Source organism: Theropithecus gelada, chromosome 18, assembly GCF_003255815.1.
Source record: "Theropithecus gelada isolate Dixy chromosome 18, Tgel_1.0, whole genome shotgun sequence".
In the NCBI taxonomy this organism is placed as follows: domain Eukaryota; kingdom Metazoa; phylum Chordata; class Mammalia; order Primates; family Cercopithecidae; genus Theropithecus; species Theropithecus gelada.
The window spans coordinates 72,514,107-72,533,739 of NC_037686.1; the positions used below are offsets into that span (position 1 = coordinate 72,514,107).

Genomic DNA, 19,633 nt, shown 5'->3' on the forward strand with positions numbered 1-19,633 from the left:
GGCCGAGGCAGGCGGATCACAAGTTCAGGAGATTGAGACCATCCTGGCTAACATGGTGGAACACAGTCTCTACTAAAATACAAAAAAGTTAGCCAGGCGTGGTGGCGGGCGCCTGTAGTCCCAGCTACTTGGGAGGCTGAGGCAGGAGAATGGCGTGAACCTGGGAGGTGGAGGTTGCAGTGAGCCAAGATTGCGCCACTGCACTCCAGCCTGGGCCACAGAGCGAGACTCCGTCTCAAAAAAAAAGAGAAAATTCTCAAACCCCACCCAAGTTCCTTAAGTCAGAGCCTGTGGGGTAATCCAGGTACTTTATTTGTTTTGTTTTGTTTTTTGAGACGGAGCTCGCTCTGCTGCCCAGGCTGGAGTGCAGTGGTGTGATCTTGGCTAACTGCAACCTCAGCCTCCCAGGTTCAAGTGATTCTCCAGTCCCAGTCTTCAGAGTAGCTGGGAGTGCAGGTGCACACCACCGCACCCAGCTAGTTTTTTGTATTTTTAGTAGAGCTGGCGTTTCGCCATCTTGGCCTGGCTGGTCTCGAACTCCTGACTTCAGGCAATCTGCCCGCCTTGGCCTCCCAAAGTGCTGGGAATACAGGCATGCGCCACTGTGCCTGGCCAGCAGGTACTCTTTAAACAAGCTGTTCGAGGGGTCTAGGGTTCACCCTCCAGTCTGTTTGAAACAGGAGGTCCTTGAGCTCACGCTGAGCAGCTTACCTTTCCAGAAAAGGGCAAGCTGGACATCAGCTAAGTAGGTTCATCCTTTCAGTAGGGATGGTACGCAGTAAGTATCTTAGTGCATTTAGGTGGTCATTAGTACAGCCTTCCAGCATTTTAATAAACTATTCAGGCCATGTGAGTTTTAGTGCTGCCATAAAAAACTTCATACTGGTGCCAACTCTTAAAATGCAAGGATCACACTTGGTTCATACTTGTATCCTTTAAAAACGTTCCACAGAGGTGCAGGTAACTTACATGCCCTTCTGTTGGAAAATTTACATTTTCGCTAAAATGGATTTCATAACAATCATGGCATTTTCTAGATACCTTTGCACCTTGCCACAAAACTCCCACTCGCAATCGTTTTATGTGAAACCATCAAATATTAAATACCCTCACAGAATTGTGAATAAATTCACAATATCACTGCATGCTCTGGGGTTTATGATCTGGATTATCAGGTCAGGGAAACCCAAGCCTGAGGCCACACCTGGCTGGCAGCCAGGTGTACATGTGGCCTCTGCTCACACTTAAGCCTCGTATCTCATCCTGTGCCATGTGTTTCTGAAACCAGACATTAGTTTTGGAGAGTGTACCCAGTGTTGGCACTTGACCCTGCCTCATCAGACTAGGGGGGTCCACTGTCCAGCTGCCCACAGTCCCGAGTTGCTGTGTGGACTCAGCAGGCGGCGAGTACTTGTGAAGCTCCTAGTGGGGTGCTGGTGCTCAGTGTGATCACATCTGTAATTTGCTGAGTAATTGAATTTGTAATTGTAATTTGAATCTTGGTGGCTGCCAGAACGATAGTGTGAATGAAAACTGTGCCAACCAGGGCATACTTGGGAAGGGCTGCATGCTGTGTAAATTATTCAGAAAAGCTTTTTCAAAAAGACTTTGAAAGAGGGTTCTGGACTGTCATCCGTCTATCTGAGCTTAGGTCCATTTTCCCATCTACTTTCCTCAGAATGTGTGCAGATTCAGTGAAAAAAGATGGCCCATGATAGGCACATGATAAATCTGTCATTCTCTTTTTGAGGGATTACTTATCTCTGGTATTCTCTTCCACTTAGTACACAGCAAAAATATTCATACGTTTTGTTTACTCAAAAGTCAAAAAAGTTTTTATTATCTGATATATAAAACCAAGAAAACTTTAATACATAATATGACATAGTTTTGTTTTTTTTAAAAGGAAAAAGTGGCAGAAGTACAGACCTGTGTAGAAAAATACACTCAAGCAGCTGTCCCAAGCAGTAATTCCTAAAATTATGAATAGCACACATCTCAGTGAAAGTATCATTTCTTAAAAAAACACATTTGCTTAACAACTTAAAGTGATAAGAAATATAACCTTCCTTCTTGATAGCAGACCCAGTTATATAACAGACATTCAAGAATCAGCAATAACTTAGTAAAAGAACATTTCCTTTGTGAGAGTAACAGTATTAGTTTTAGTTCCACAGAAACCGCTTCTGACTGCTGGGGCACCGAACGACATGGCCTTCATCAGAGAGCAAGTCTGGGGAGATGCGGAGCCTCACAGGAGAGGTCACGGGGAAGCATCTTTGGTCTTCTCTGTGCTTAGGAACAAAGGACCAGCAATCCATTGCATACAAATAACAGCAAACACAGGTGCAGGAATTCATGACTCCTCAGCAAAAGCTATTTCTTACAAATAGAACTTACTTTTCACTTAATATTCAGAAAAAATGAAAATGCTGAGATGCAGTTTTCCCTCTTAGCAGTCCCATGTTCACGAAGTCAGGACAGTCCCGCCACTGACCAGCAGGTGGTGCTGGACCACAAGGAGAAGCAGCAGGAGGTGCGCGGCTGCGACAACCTAGAAAAATACTTTTTTACCTGTATCTGTATGAAAGATTTGGTCAAAGTTCTCAAAGTATAAATGTAACATTTTATTCCCAACATTGTATTCAAGCAAAACACATTATATAAAATTTAATTCTATCAAATAGGAATTTTAAAAATTACTAAATATATAAATGTTGCTGGAAGCGCAACATAAAGTGAGGATGAATTTAGTATTTGTTAAAAACCACTAAGTTCCACATGACTTCTTATAGAAAATGAGAACTGCCAGGGACCATTCTAGAAATGAAGATTAGCATGTATTGTGACTTACAAAAAGAAACGTCTGTTTCAAAAAGCAAAGATGAGAACTCACATGCAAATGGCTGCTTTCTCAAAGCCCTTGCTGGACGTGTGCGATGCTTATCCTTCATTTCTGCTGAAAACATTTCAGAAATTGCCCTCAGAGTCTGTCAACCCACGGGAAAAGGGCTTAGATCCCAAATGGGACTGCTGAGCCCAGTCCAGCAGAGCTGCAGCTTCCCACCCTGGATTCCCCCTCGAGGCTGAATGGGCCATCTCTGCGGGTCACAAAACTAGTCCCTGGTCCGGTGCAGTGGCTCACACCTATAATCCTAGCATTTTGGGAGGCTGAGGGACGGATCACCTGAGGTCAGGAGTTCAAGACCAGCCTAACCAACGTGGTGAAACCCGATCTCTACTAAAAATACAAAAATTAGCCGGGTATGGTGGCACGTGCCTGTAGTCCCAGCTCCTTGGGAGGCTGGGGCAGAATCGCTTGAACCCAGGAGGCAGAGGTTGCAGCGAGCTGCGATCACTCCAGCCTGGATGACAGAGCAAGACTTTTGTCTCAAAACAAAAAACAGCCCCGGAACAATTCCACAGCTGCGGATGCCAGAAATGTGCTGGTGGGAGCTCTCCTGCCCCAGCCGAATTATGATCATGAGCAGTGTGAAAATCTGGAATTCATCTCCATGGTTGTACCTGTGACAGGTTTGGGTGTATTTCTTCTTCGTTTTTTTTCCCCCCCAAGACGGAGTCTTGCTCTGTCGCCCAGGCTGGAGTGCAGTGGCGCAATCTCAGCTCACTGCAAGCTCCGCCTCCCGGGTTCAAGCGATTCTCCTGCCTCAGCCTCCTGAGTAGCTGGGACTACAGGCGCCCGCCACCACACCCCACTAATTTTTGTATTTTTAGTAGAGACGGGGTTTCACCATGTTGGCCATGCTGGTCTCGACCTCCTGACCTCGTGATCTGCCCGCCTCGGCCTCCCAAAGTGCTGGGATTACAGGCGTCAGCCACCTCGCCCGGCTGCATTCGTTCTTAAAAACCAGCCTGTCACATACATCAGCACAGCCGGCCTCGCCTGCAAGTCAGCAGAAAGCACAGCAAGAATGCTGAGACATATTTTGCACGGGCCAAGTTAAAAACATGAATTTGACTATTTTTAAAAAGTAATTTTAAAGCTTCATTTTAAAAACAAAGTATTCGTAAAAATTTTTTAAAGCATTTGTTTACACTTGGTCAGATCTTTTCTATCACTTGGCAAAGGCGCTAAGAGCTGCACTCAGGCCTGGTACAGTGTGTTGTCTTCAGGCATTCAGTTTAAGTTCCGTGGCGAAATTCTATAAAAATAGGCAATATTTGTGTTTCTATATCCAGAAGTTGAAACAAAGAGCTGAGTTGTTTTTGTGGTCTCAAAAACAACAAAAAAGGAGGGGATGCAGTCTGCAGGTCCTGTCCCTGTCCTTGCCCGGGAACTGGAGCCAGGATTTGGGGGCCTCTGGGGTCTAGAGCGTGACCGCGGGCCCGTGCTCCTCCACGCCGCCGGGTGGCAGGGCCAGGCTGTGACGTGGGTCGGCCCGCAGGGAGCTGAGCAGCCGCTGGAGGCCGCCGTCCAGGGCCAGGTCCCGCTGCAGCCGCTGCGCCAGGCCCGCGCCATTGACCCGGGAGAGGCTGCCTGCGGGGGCGCCCGGGGCCTGGGCGGGGCGTGCGGGCTCCAGCGTGCCCTCGATGACCACGTCGTTGTCCTCGTCGCTCTCCGCCTCGTCGGGGTGGAAGTTCTGCAGGACGCGCGGCGCCGGGGGGCCCACGAGGCCCGCGGTGCCGTCCGAGGCGGGTCCCGAGCTGCCCAGCGCGCGGCCGCCGCGCACCACGTTGTTGCGCTGGTTGGCGGGCTTGACGGTGACGATGAGGTTGTGGCTGTTGGCGATCATCATGTCCGTGACCTGGTCCAGCGTCTTCCCGGCCACCTCGATGCCGTTCACTTCCAGGACCTCGTCATTCACAGCCAGCAGCCCGGTGCTCTCCGCCAGGCCCCCGGGGACCATGCGCGAGATGAAGATGCCGGGCACCTTCTCCAGCCCGTGCGGGGTCACGCGCACGCTGGCGCCATCGCGGATGTAGAAGCCCAGCGGCTTCTCGCAGCCGTGCCGGTGCAGCCGCACTCGCCGGTGCGTCTCGGGGACCAGGTCCACATCGATGATGGACGACACGGGGCGGAAGTCGCGCGGGAGGCCGATGTCCAGGTGCGCGCGCCGCCGGGGTCCTTCGTCACGCAGCGCGCCCAGCGCCCGCCTCCGCCTGCACAGCGAGCCCGCGCCGAGGCTGCCACGCTCGGCCTCCTCTGCGGGAGAGGGGACAGTTAGAGGGACACACGGAGCCCCGCCTGGGCCCTCGGCCGTCACCTGGCACTGCTGTTCCATCTGCGGGACGCCGAAGCACCCAGGGGCACAGGAGCGTCCCAGACCTGCAGGCTGGGCGGAAATCAGGCAAGCTCAAGGGCCGTCCCCTAAAATTAACTCTCTAGCGCTCTCCTGGCTGCTCCACAGGCACCAAACCAAAGGACTTACAGACTGAAAGGTGCTGGCAGGCACCTGCAGCAGAGAGCATCAATGGCAGAGGAGGGCTTGGGGCCTGGCGGACTGGCGAGTGCCTCAGCCTTCTGGGAGGCAGCAGGCTGGACTGGGGACTTCTTAAGCTTTGCCCGTTCTCCCATATTTCCTTCTCTAAACTGTAAGATGGAGGCTCGTTTCTTTTTTTCTAAGGTTAATTACAACTAAGAGAGAGCTTTTCCTGCTTCTTTCCTTTCTATGTGCAAGCCCCACCACAGTGTCTGCTAGTCAGCATTCAAGGCCCCTGAAGGTGTCGCTCAGTCGGGCGTGTGAGCACTTCCCTGCATTTTGGGTTAGCAGCTGATGGGGGGAGATGAGTGGACGAAGGAGTGGGAGCAGAAGATGGCTGCTTCCCTTCTGTGGGGCCCCACACACTGTCAGTGGTATCTGTAGGTAGTTGAAGCCTGAAGGCTGCACGGCTCCCTTCCTCAGGGACGCTGTGGGACCCGCCTGGCCACACCTGCCAGCCTGTGGCATGACACATTTGTGGCAGTGTGGAAACTTTACCCTAAAGTCGGGCTACTGCAAAATAAAAGTCCACTGAATTAAGCAGAAACGTTGTAAGGAGCTTAGTGTAAAGTAAAAATTTTAAGTGAAGACACTGGTGGCATTTGGAAACTCTGAATTAGGCATTTTCCTTGAGTCAGAAAAAAAATCTTGTTTTATTTAATTTTTATAGGAAGCCTCTTTTGTTTTTGACACACAAGGGTCTGTAAAACAGGTGTCTTGGGGAGCAGAGGGAAGGGCTTGCTCTGCGAGGCTTGGTCCTGTGGAGTTGGCGGCATCCACAGCAGCCTGCTCTTTGGGCTGGGGAGGCTCACATCTTTGCTTTGCCAGTGAAAGCCAGGAGGACTGGGAGCCCAGGCAGAAGCAATGCCATAAACAGGCGCTCCTCAGAGCACAGACCTCCAGACTCCAGGCGTCAGTCTGGCTTCTGCATTTCAGTGAGCAGGCAGGGCCCATTATGACCTGCTTTGGAGATGGTGAATGCTGGTTGACAGTTCTGGAAAGGACTCGAAGGCAAATTACTTTCACCATGGAGGCAACATTCAGGCAGCCTGGAGGGGAGGCCAATGCTCAGGCATCACATCTCTCAACCCAGCAGAGCCCATGGCTGCCTAGACAACGAGAAGGCCCTACATAGGCTCTGGAACATGCTGCAGGCAGCAGGGTTAGTGCACCCTGGAGCTGGGATGCCTCAGCATGAGAACTGTCTTCCTGGGAGCTGCATCCCGGCCAGCACTCCACACAGCTGCTCAGTGACGGAAGCCATCCATCATCCCTTATCAGCATCATTTATTACCCACTGACACAGTAAGGTCTGAAAGGGCTTTAGAAATAAGATGACTTTTAAAAACGACACCTGTAAACCCTGTTTACCCTGATGTGATTGTTAGGCATTGTATGCCTGTATCAAAATCTCATGTAACCCATAAATATATATACCTAACATGTACCCACAAAAATAGAAAAATAAAATAAAATTACACTTGTAATACTCCTTTCCAGCTGTGACCACCTTTCCTGCACACTCACACGTACACATGGATATGGTTGTCTGTGCTTGTTTTATAGAAACAGGATCTCGGTTCCTGGCCAGCACCTGGCCTCTCTGCACCTCACAGACTCTGCAAATGCTTACTGGGTGACTTCAGGGAATCAGATGAGTGGATAAAGTCCCTGCCCTGAAGTAGCCATGAAGCAAGTGGGAGCAAGAGATACAGACTGAATTTTCCATACAGCCACACGGAGAGCACCGTGAGACTGGATGTGCACAGGATACGATGGGAACGGTGCAGCGGCATCTGGGGAGGTGGCAGTTACGCTGCCCGGGGGGTGTGGATCAACAACACAGAGTTGAAGAGAAGACGCCGGAGGGTGAGGGGCACAGACTCTTCCCGTGATGAGGAGAGACTGTGCCTTTAGAGTTCGGCTGGTCTGGCTGCTGCCGCAGGTTTGCATTAACCAAGGGCCTGGGACAGAGTGGGCTCTCCCTGGACTAAAAGCTAAACCTGAACAAAGGCATCTGCCTCATGGTGTGCTCATTCTAAGTGGGAGGGAATGTGGATCCAAGAGGCCACAGATGGAGGTGTGGCAGCATCCGAGGCACAGTGCTCTGCCTGTTTTCCATGATATGGGCTCTTCCCAAGGGGTCTCCTTGGATGACAAATCTATGCACTTTCAAGAGGGCAGCCCTTCTGGCAAACTCATGCCTGCAAGAACACTGTCGTGCATGTGGCCATCCACATGCTCCTCCCCGGGGACAGGCCCTGTGCTCAGGGCTGTGAGCAGCAGGGCCCAGGAGAAGAGACTGAGGTTTTATGCAGAGCAGGTGAGGCCTGACTGTGATGCTGAGGGTAGGGGAGTAAGAAATGGTGCGTGTCCATGTGTGAAACAGCCTGGCTGGCTGTCCCACACACGGGCAGAGTACAGTGAGGCCTGGCCTGGGAGAGGTGACACCTCCTGTTCCAAGCATCCTCTTTCTCTCTACCACTGACTCAGTTTCAGATTCAATTTCACCTCCCTCCGGGAGCCACTTGTCTTCAAGTCCCAGTTCCCAGCCACCCATCCTGGGAGCCCCACCCCTGTTCCGCATGGTGCATTCCCTTCCACCAAAACCACAAACCTGTCTGCGTCACAAGGGCCAGGCGACAGCATCTCAGCCATCCCCACAGGGCAGCAAGTGCTCTGGCCGCAGTGCACGGTGGACCGGATTAAGGCTCAAGCCCAGAACTGTGGGATACAGAGAAGGGCACAACGGGCCAGCCCCCTTCTCGTAAGGGGCTTATAAATCACAGGTAGACCAGGGTTTCCTGCACCAATAAAAGCAAGTGTGTGGACCTCTGCTTCCCGGGAGTCATGTAGTCCTTCCCATCCCTCCTGCTAAGTTCAACAAAAACCCTGGATGTTACATACAAAACATAAGATGATGCAGGAGAGAAGTCACACTAGCTGGGACCTCAGGACCCGAGAAGCAACATGGCAGCAGCTCCTTGGGTTTTCTTTTAGCCTCGTCATCTCAGACTTGGAGCTGAAGGCATCAGCACCTGGATGCACCAACAGTCATAGACCAAAAAGCCCCAACAAACGTCTGCTCTGTCTGTACGAAGATCAGAAAGAGGCAGCCTAAAAGGATGGAACACGTGTGGACAATAACTGCCCCACCTGCCGCATCCCACACACGGAGCCTGGAGCCTCACCTCCTCAAGGCTAGAATGGGTGCCCAACTGCCCCTGGCTCTGGTGCTAGAGAGACTAAGCAGGAGTGAGGACCTCGCCTTTGGTCTTTTCTCCATGGACCCCACAGTCCTGAGGGGGCCTCTCCTCCCTCAAAACACTCAGGGGCCATCCTAACAGCCCCTCCTCTCGGCCAAGTCCCAACTACTGCAAATCCCTTCCCTGCACTCCAAACCCTCCAAACCTTGAGGGGTGTTGCCTCTGTGATGTGCTCTCCATGTGTCTAAAGGGCTCCACCTTTTAACTTTCATGGTTGGGTGTCTCCACCGGGTCCACACTGCTCTTCACGTCACATCTGAATGTCATGCCCATAGTAAGAGGATGAAACTGTTGGGTCCTGGGCCTTCAAGGACTTGAGCAGGGGGGAGCCTTGTTTACCCACCTAACAATAATGTAAAATATAATCCTAGCCAACCTCAAATTAAACCTTTTGAAGATATGTATCGGGGGAACCCACCCCCAATATTTCCACATAAGTTCTTTCTATTTGCCATAAGTGTCGGCCGGCTGAGAAATAGAAAGAGTACAAAGAGAGGAATTTTACAGCTGAGCCACCGGGGATGACATCACATATCGGTAGGCCTGTGATGCCCACCTGAGCCTCAACCAGCAAGTTTTTTTTAAGGGTTTCAAAAGGGGAGGGGGTGTAAAACAGGGAGTAGGTACAAAGATCACATGCTTCAAAAGGCAAAAAGCAGAACTACCAATAAGAGTCTAACAAAGATCACATGCTTCTGAGGGAACAGGACAAAGGGAAAAAGCAGAACTACTGATAAGGGTCCAACAAAAACAAGGCAAAGGGCAAAAGCAGAACTATTGATAAGGGTCTGTGTTCAGCAGTGCACATACTATCTTGATAAACATCTTAAACAACAGAAAACGGTTTGAGAGCAGAGAACTGGTCTAACCACAGATTTACCAGGGCAGAATTTTTCCCCACCCTAGTAAGCCTGAGGGTACTGCAGGAGACCAGGGCGTATCTCAGTCCTCATCTCAACTGCACAAGACAGACATTACCAGAGCAGCCGTTTATACACCTCCCCCCAGGAACACATTCCTTTCCCAGGGTATTAATATTAATATTCCTTGCTAGGAAAAGAATTTAGCGATATCTTCCCTACTTACACGTCCATTTACAGGCTCTCTGCAAGAAGAAAAATATGGCTGTTTTTGCCTGACCCCGTAGGCAGTCAGACCTTATGGTTGTCTTCCCATGTTCCCTAAAAGTTGCTGTTATTCTGTTCTTTTTCAAGGTGCACTGATTTCATATTGTTCAAACACACTTTTACAATTTGTACAGTTAACACAATTAATTAAAAAAATCAATTTGTACAGTTAACACAATTATCACAGTGGTCCTGAGGTGACGTATATCCTCAGTTTTCAAAGATAACAGGATTAAGAGATTAAAGACAGCCATAAGAAATTATGAAAGTATTATTTGGGAACTGATAAATGTCCATGAAATCGTCATAATTTATGTTCCTCTGCCATGGCTCCAGCTGGTCCCTCCATTTGGGGTCCCTGACTTCCTGCAACAGATACGTCTTTGTGTCTAAAACTTAGTAAAGGTTTGTTTTTAAAAAACGTGGTGTTGAATTGTTAACCTCCAGGAAGTTGCCAGAAAACATTATAATTTATCATTTCCACTGGGTATGGTGGCTCGCACCTGTAATTCCAGCACTTTGGGAGGCCAAGGTGGGCGGATCACCTGAGGTCAGGAGTTCGAAACCAGCCTGACCAACATGGTGAAACGCCGTCTCTACTAAAAATACAAAAATTAGCTGGGCGTCATGGCATCCACCTGTAATCCCAGCTAGTAGGGAGACTGAGGCAAGACAATTGCTTGAATCTGGAAGGTGGGGGTTGCAGTGAGCTGAGATTGTGCCATTGCACTCCAGCTTGGGCAACAAGTGCAAAACTCCATCTCAAACAAACAGAAAATATTTCCACTGATTTCCTAACAAAACTACCACTTTGTCACCATCTGGACCTGTAAACAAATGTGACTGTTCCCTTGTATTTTTCCTTCTGAGAGGAAGGCAGGCATGTCAGTGGCATGGTCAGGTCGGCACCGACACAGCACACCACCCCAGTCATTAGTGTGTTCCTCCTCTCCACCGCACCCCAAGCAGAACAAAGGCCCAGATGCAGGGCTGTGAGCGTCTCTCCTGGCAGCCCCACCTGGGTGCTGGAAGGCCCAGTGGATTCTGCCAAGCAGGCAACTCAGTCTGGGGCACGTGTGCCATGGCAGACACTGCTGGCGTGACCCTCAGTCAGGGGGGCATCAGGACACCTTGTCTCAGTGGAAAGTTTCCACTTCCCTTAGAATCTAAAGGCGTCAACAAGTTCATTGAAAGTGACCGATTACAGCCTCCTCAATGGTCAGATCTAGTAGCCCCATACGAAACACAACGGCTCTGTGGCAGCCTCTTTAGAATAGTATTTTCAGTTTTCTGGTAAATGTCTTCCATAGAGAACGTCAGACGAGCAGGGGAGGTGTGTGCCTCTTTCGTCCTGTCCTGGCTCCTGACATCCTCAGAGCATGAGACAGCCCACAGGGTACCCCACATTTCCACCTTCCCAGGGAACTTCAGGGGAGTGCACTGGCCCTCCCTGCAGACCAGGAAGGTCTGGTCCTCCCCCCACCATTCTCACAGAAGTCCCTTTAGGGGCCCTTCTCCACACTACAGCCCCTTCTTTCTTTTGGGGCCCCACAACTGCAAACACTTGAGGACCCAACAGGCTGGAGCCCGCTTAGCTCTTGGTCGTGCTGGCCAGACCCTAATATCCCATGCTGACCCCTCTGGCCTTGGCCCTGTGCTCCAAGGGAGTTTCAGCGTATCGAAAGGTGCAGGGCCCAGGGTGTCACCATATGGAATAACTACCACTTACTTCTCAGTGCAAGACACTGGTCAATCAAAACAGTGAAGGTTAACAATTACAAGTGACACCCACGGGGCCTCATGGGCCACACCCCCGCTGTGGGTCCTCTGTTGTGGTTCCTGGCTGAGAGCATCATGTTGCATGTGGATGTGTGTGCAGGATAACACAAGGGCAGTGCTGAGGACAGGGCACGGCTCTTCATGCAGCAGCTCACTCAGGGCAGCAAGCTTGGAGCAGGTACTCCTGGGGACACAGGCTCAGGGGTTCAGGGGCCTGGAATGGCCTGGATGGGGAAGGTCTTGTGTGTAACCCCCATGACAGGCAAGGCAGCAGCAACACTTCACCATGTTTCCAGACAGACTTGGGGTCCTGGTAGGAGGCACTGCAGAGGGTGGAGCTGGGGCCATGAGATGTGCCCAGGCCTGTCCTCACTTCCTCCCCCAGTGTCTCTGATGCTCTGAGCCACGTAGGGAGATGAGGACAACCACAGGAACACGGCCCATGATGAACGTGCAGGGGATTTTTGAGCAGCAGGGAATGGGTCCATTCATGGTGCAGCACCTCTCAGGAGCAGGCACACAGACCACCCTGTGCAAAGGCAGGTTCTGAACCCTTGGGCCTGGGGTGCAGCTCGAGGGCACTCAGGTGAGGTCGATGCCATGGGTTCATAAACTAATTCTGAGTAACAGGAGGTTGATGAGCTAAGTCACGTCTGTCACTGTCAAATGGCTGTGTAAGCTGAAAGATGAACACGTTCATAGGCAGGGGGCAAAAAAGCCAGCGGCTCAGTGGAGGAAACAGGCCGACACCCTTCTTGGAGGAGGGCCAGCAAGTGCATGTGACTCTGGTTCTTCCTGAACTCTTGACGAGATGGGCCGGCCATGGTCTGCACCCGAACCCCCTTCCCAGCATCCAAGGGCCCAGGGCGCGTTTGGTTCCAGCCACCCTGCCTGCTTCCAGCGAGCTGTAACCTGCCTGCCTGCCTGCCCGCAGTGGGAGGTGCAGGAAGAAACTGCCCGCATGCGGCTGCTCACACTGCAGATGGCCACTCACCCTGGCATGGGGACGAGGCGACTGAATTCCAGACAACAATCCGTTTCTCCATCTCTTTCCATAGGAACCATTGTGTATGGACTTCATTAGTGAAACATTCCAGACTTTCTTAGAAATACAATTTGTTTTAAAGAAGACCCCATTTCTAACATTCCAACTTCGATTTCTAAAATACCTTTTTACAAGAAAAAAATTGTCACTGCTTCTTTTTCAAGCAATATGTTAAATCTGGTATTTTCCACAAAGTAAACAATTCAAGGAGTCACATTTTTTCGGCAACTGTCTAACCACCCTCTCTCCCCATATCCTGTTTTCAAATTACATGTGTGTGTGTGTGTGTAAATTTGTTTTTGGAGACTCTGTCACCCAGGCTGGAGGGCAGTGGCACCATCTCGGCTCACTGCAGCCTCCACCTCCCGGGTTCAAGCAATTCTCAGGCTTCAACCTCCTGAGTAGCAGGATTACAGACGTGAATCACCACAGCCAGCTGTCAAATTAAATTATATTTTCTTCTTCCATTTCTATTTTGAAGTATCTGTAACAAGAGGGGGAATTGGAATCTGGTCTTATGAAGCTCTCATGGTTCCAAGTTTTCAAACTAAAGATTTTCTAATAAATATTTTCTTACAAACAACCCCTTCTGTCACGTAAGGGTTTGACCTGAATTAAAACTATCCTGACTCTCCGGCAGGGAAGGGTGGAAACTGGTGAAGATGCCTCTTCCAAAGGCTTCCAGGGTCCTTCTCCTGGACGGAGCCTGTCCAACTGCACTCTGGGGAAGGGAGAGAAACAGGAAGGCGTCGCCTTCACGCTCAGGTCGGTCCTCAGGAAGGTGGCTGCGCGTGCCTGAGGGCTTGCGCCCGGGAGGAGGTAACCGTGGTCCCGAGACACGCCCTCTGCCCACGCCTCCCTGCTAGCCTGGCCAGACACATGGGGTGCCCAATCGTCTTCATGGTGGCAGCTGCAGAGGTAACAACTCATGGGCATTTGGAGAACACACCAGGCCCGTGCTCAATGTTGCACTTGATTCCTGCGAGTGCTCAACAAGGGAAGCACCAGACAGATGCCAAAATTTAGGCACAGCAGCACTGCTTCGCCTCCCTTGGCAGCACAGGGCTGCAGAAGGACGGCGGGGAACCCTCTGCCTCAAGGCGCTCCACCAGGACACACCCCTCCTCAGCGGTTCCTCTGCAAGTTGTTTAGAATCCCATACATCAGGCCTGGATGGGAGATGGTGCCCTCGGGTGCCAGAGCGTGTGGTCCACTTCACAGCCACACCCACCCCAATTCCTGATCTTCCCGAGTCTCCTGGCTCCCGCTGTTCCTCGTTCTCAAACCACTTGCTTCACTGCTTCTGATTCAACTTTTCGTCACCTGAAGTGAGAGATACAACCTCTTTCTTTCCCTCTCAGGATCAAGGACTTGGTTTTAAGTCACCACGGAGAGGAGCAGTCAGAGCTCACGCATCTGCCACACTTGATTTCAGGAGACGAGCGACTGCGAGGACCATGGTCACCTGGTGAATTGCCCAGGCCCAACGCCATGGCCTTGCCTGCTCACGGGCAAAGCAGCTGCCAGCTTAAATGGTAAGAAATCAATAAAGAAAGGAAGGAAGGAAGGAGGAAGCCAGAGAGGAGAGCACGTCCCAGTCTCTCAATGACGCCATCAGGACGCGCCACGCCGCAGACCTCAGCTGCCAGATCAGCACGGCCTATTCGGGCCTTGTCCAGTCCCAGCTTGTCCAAGGGTAGTTAAGACCAAATTCCCTCCCCATAATTAAACAGCATGTAGACACATACAAAAAATACCGCAGAAGAACTACACCACTGGGTCAAAACACATGCCAGAACAATATTTCATTTTTAAAGACAACATAAATGTCAACATTTTAAAAGTGTGCCACATTAGGTGAAAACAAAGCGTGTTGTGTACTAGTCTCAGAACTCGTCGGCAGTTTTATCTTTTCCACAAAACTGTCTTCAAACGCCAAGACCTGTCTCCTTGGGGCATCTCCACAGGCCTGGTCTGCAGCACGCAATCTCAGGGGATTCTTCCGGGCTCACCTGGCCATGATCCCCAGCACCGAACAGCTCAAGAACACCGTCTACCCCCATCTGCCAGAGCAAATCTATTTTCCACCAACACCAGGACTGTCGGCTCTCAGTCACCAAGGACACACCATGGTTGGAGGCGACCAGCATGTTCTGATGAGGGAGGTGACGGTGCCTGCCCCAGGACCCGTATGTACTGCAACAGGCAGCCTGCAGGGCATGTGCCAGAGGCCAGGGCCTGAGCAACACACACAGTGCTGCCCAGGTGGGCCCTGCACCCTTGCAATAAGGGACAGCATCAACCAACGAAAACACCACACAAAGTCCTAGTTACCATCTAAGAAGTGTTTTCTGGAACTTTAAGCAATGTTTTATTTCCACAAATATGGGGGAAAAGGAACCCTATGGTGCATAATTCTTATCTTACTTCAGGGTCCTGTTTCTGGACTCAGTGGTCTCAAGTGTAGCCAGGTCCAATCTCTGCACTTGCCTCTGGAATGTTCTGCCCACACCCTTCCCCCAGCAAAAGGCTGCGGGCAAGGAGAGGAGGCCATTCCCGGCCCTGACCCAGGAGGAGAGACGGGAAAGGAATGAGCAGACTTGAGTTTAAATTTTCATTGGAAGTATTTAAGAAACATCTCATGTTGGTCCTGGTTCTCTATTATTTCTCTCTATTAAAAATACCACCCGAAGGCCGGGCGCGGTGGCTCACGCCTGTAATCCCAGTGCTTTGGGAGGCCGAGGCGGGCGAATCATGAGGTCAGAAGATTAAGACCATCCTGGCTAACACGGTGAAACCCCATCTCTACTAAAAATACAAAAAATTAGCCGGGTGTGGTGGTGGGACACCAACTCAACCTGCTTGGAAAGGGGCAAACACAGCCGTGCGCAGTGGCTCATGCCTGTAATTCCAGCTACTCGGGAGGCTGAGGCAGGAGAATTGTGTGGATCCAGGAGGCGGAGCTTGCAGTGAGCCGAGATCACGCCACTGCACTCCAGCCTGGGCGACAGAGCGAGACTCCACCTCAAAAAAAAAAAAAAAAAAAAAACCACCCCCCAAGTAATCTGTACTCACTAGAGAAAAACTGGAAGTAAAAATAATAATTGAAAAATCCCTGAAGCCGTAACTCACTCCTAGGTTACTGTAGTCAGCATTTGCTATGTCTTGTCCAACAAGCTGGGGTCACCTCAGGAAGGCCGACTCTGCCATGCCCACTGCCCTCCCTCCAAGCCCTCCTCCTGCAGCGTCCCTGGTCAGGCCACGCTGCCTTTTGAGAGGTCACTCTGGGTGGGGGTTTCCACCCTCCTGGGAAGTCTCTGGAACAGAAAGCAAGAGACACAGGAGCACCCAGGCCCCATCCCTCCCCCAATTCCCGTGGAGCCAGCAGGCGGCGCCACAGCAGTGCAGCGACAGGACCTGGTTGCCGACATTACTGGCCCATGCTCATTCCCTGTGCATTTTGCTTAAAAATTTTCAGAGAAAATTTACATAACATAAAATTAAGCATTTTAACCATTTTAAAGTGTACAACTCAGTAGCTTTAGCATATTCACAACATAGTGGAACCATTACCAGTAATTACAGAACATTTCCATCACCCTAAAAAAAAGTCCGTACCTCCCAATGCCTTCCTCTCCTCAGCCTGACAACCATTCATTACTTTCTGTCTCTATGGATTTTCCTGCCCTGGACACTTCATATAAATGGAATCTTACAACACGTGGCCTGTGTCTGGCTTTCTTTCACGTAGCATCATGAGTTAAATGTTCATCCACACTGTATAAGGAGGTCCGTGTTCCACTGTGTTGAGACACCACATTTATTCATCCATTAATTTAATTTGGGTTGTTTCTGGTTTTGAGCTATTGTGAATAATGTTGTTGTGAACATTTATGTACATTTAACAAATGTTATATCAAATGTACATTTGATAAAGGGGGAAGAATGATAGCGTGTTGCTCTTTTGGTTTGGATGTTTAGTCTGGGCTTTCCAGAGAAGCAGAACCAAGTTTTTGTGTGGACATATGTTTTCCTTTTTGCCAGATATACACCTGGGGGTAGAATTGCTGGGTCATATGGTAACTCTATGTTGAACTTTTTGAGGAACTGCCAGACTGTTTTCTACAGTGGTTGAAACATTTTCTATTCCCACCAGCAGTTCTGAGGGTTATTTCTTTACATTCTTGACAATACTTGTTTCTGTCTGTCATTATCAGCCATCACAGTGGGTGTGAAGTGGTGTCTCACTGTGGTCTGGGTTTGCATTTCCCTGATGACTGATGATGTTGAGCATCTATTCTTGTGCTTACTGGCCACTTGTATATCTTTTTTTGAGAGATGTCTCTTCAGATCCTTCGCCCATTTTCAGTTGGGTTGGGCTGTATGTCTTTCGTTTTTTTGAGACAGAGTCTCAGTCTGTTGCCCAAGCTGGAAAGCAGTGAGGTGATTTCAGCTCACTGCAACCTCTGCCTCCCAGGCTCAGGCCATTTCTGAGGCTGAGTGCCTCAACCTCCCAAGTAGCTGGGATTACAGGTGCCCACCACCATGCCTGGCTAATTTTTGCATCTTTAGCAGAGATGGTTTTGCCAACCTGACCTCAAGTGATCTGCCTGCCTCGTTGTCCCGAAGTGCTGGGATTACAGGCATGCACCACTATGCCCGGCTGGGTTGTCTTTTCTATTGACACGAGTATTCTTTACGTATTCCGAGTAAGAGTCTCTTATAAGAAACATAACTTACAAACGCTTTCATCCATTTTTTGAGGGGGTTCTGTTTCCTCAATAGTGTCCATTGACATACAACAGGTTTTAATTTGAAGAAGTTCAATTTATCTAATTTTTCCTTTTTGCTTGTGCTTTTGTTGTTATATTTAAGAAATCATTGCCTAATTCAAAGTCACATCCCTGTGCCATTCTAAGTAAAGTAGCAAATCACATTATCTGTTGCTCTGGTAGAAACAAGCACAAAAAACCAGAAACAGAAATATCACCATATGCTTGGGGCCAGGCTTATGAGAACATTTCCATCGGCTTTGGAGAAGTGAGCCCTGAATATCAGGCATTATTAGAAGTTGTCTGGAACCGGCAGGATATAAAAATGAACAAACCGGAGGCCGAAGTGGGCAGATCACAAAGTCAGGTGATCGAGACCATCCTGGCTAACACGGTGAAACCCGTCTCTACTAAAAATACAAAACATTAGCCGGGCGTGGTGGCGGACACCTGTAGTCCCAGCTGCTGGGGAGGCTGAGGCAGGAGAATGCCGTGAACCCGGGAGGCGGAGCCGAGATTGCGCCACTGCACTCCAGCCTGGGCGACAGAGTGAGACTCCGTCTCAAAAAAAAAAAAAAAAAAAAAAAAAGAACAAACCAACTACCCAATGTAGAAAGTCCTTATTTAAGAAATTAAGTACCATCATGTTCAGCCACTAGGTTCCCAACATCATGAGTGTGTGATGCACACTAGGAAGCATGTTGCTTGGGGCGATAGAAAAAGTTTGTCATGGAGGATAAAGACACGACTCAACTACCAGGGCAGGGGTCATGGCCGGACACCAACCCAACCTGCTTGGAAAGGGGCAAATGCGGCCGCGCGCAGTGGCTCACACCTATAATCCCAGCACTTTGGGAGGCCGAAGTGAGTGGATCATTTGAGGTCAGAAGTTTGAGAGCAGCTTGGCCAACATGGTGAGACCTCATCTCTACTAAAAATGCAAAAATCAGCCAGGCGTGGTGGCACGCGCCTGTAATCCCAGCTACTTGGGAGGCTGAGGGAGGAGAATCACTTGAACCCAGGAGGCAGAGGTTGCAGTGAGCCGCGATTGTACCACTGCACTCCAATCTGGGTGACAGAGCGAGACTTCGTCTAAAAAAAGGGGCAAACCCTGGGGAGACATCACCTGGGAAGGGGGAAGAAGCAAACACTGATGTTGATTTTTTTCTGTTAAATTAATTTCTTCAAACAATGGCTTTTTCCTAAAAACCCTCAAAGTAAAAATAAAGCAAACTCAGACACACTTTTCTCTGCCACGAGGAAATGGTTCCTCAGCTGCAGGTGGCCCCGGAACTGCTCCCCAGCAAGTGTGCTAAGCCTCCTTCGAAGCGTGTGGCTACTGCCTCACAGAAGCCGCTGCGTTGTGAGTCCTGGGGCAGTTTCCAGGTCACGACAGGTCACGAATGCCCGAATTTCCTTGGCTTTGTGGCTTCAGGATACAGGGAAAGGCAGTCAGTCTGTAGAGTTAGGGAAGCTCTGCCCAATCCCAGAGCCACCATCCACTGCCTGGACCAGTTCTGAGCCCAGTGTTAACACGTGTAAAATGGGATGTGCCACCCTCCCTCCCACAGGGCTCCTATAAAACCCCAAGGCAGGGCCTACAGCCCTCACCTTTTGTGCTGCAGCAAGTTCATAGCCAAGCCTGTTCTTTCCAGGTCCTGTGTCCGCTGACATGGAGGCTGGACTCCCACCTCCTCAGGAAAGTCCCAGAGGCTCCATAAAACCTTCCCACCTACTTCCTCCTTGGTGTTCCCAGACCTTGAGGCCAATGACAACTTCCTTTGACAGAGAGGGGAACTGAGGCTGGAGGCTGCTAGGTGACAGCTGGGTGACAGACAACTCCTGGGCTCAAGCAATCCTCTCACCTCGGCCTCCCAAAGTGCTGGGATTACAGGCATGAACCACCGCGCCTGCCCACAAGTGCTTTTAATCACGGTTTCCACTATGTCCACTTGGAAGAACTCAGTGCACTGAGAAAAGACTGACGGATGCAGCCCACATTTAGTTCACACTCAGGGGTAGCAGCAGGACCCAGGTGCTCTGACTGCAGCACTGGGTGATGCAGGAGGACAACCTCCCAAAACGCAGACCCCTTTGCCCAAGTAAAAAAAAGTTCGTTGTATAAAAACATGATCTCTCATGCATCTGTCTGTTCATTCCTAACCAATGCTCAGGGACAGCACCCAACACAGGCCAGGCTTTC

General features: G+C 50.2%; 1 protein-coding gene and 1 long non-coding RNA gene across 2 annotated transcripts in view; one reads left to right on the plus strand and one right to left on the minus strand.

Moving 5' to 3' along the window:
• Positions 1 to 19,633, plus strand: part of LOC112611409 — a 30,043-nt gene that overhangs the window by 7,813 nt on the left and 2,597 nt on the right. The gene's annotated exons all lie outside the window — the stretch shown is intronic.
• Positions 1,808 to 19,633, minus strand: part of PARD6G (par-6 family cell polarity regulator gamma) — a 92,639-nt gene continuing 74,813 nt past the window's right edge. Inside the window, exon 3 of the mRNA XM_025365150.1 lies at positions 1,808 to 5,164. Coding sequence (XP_025220935.1) covers positions 4,329 to 5,164 — 836 coding nt within the window. The 3' untranslated portion in view covers positions 1,808 to 4,328. The remainder of the gene's footprint in view (positions 5,165 to 19,633) is intronic.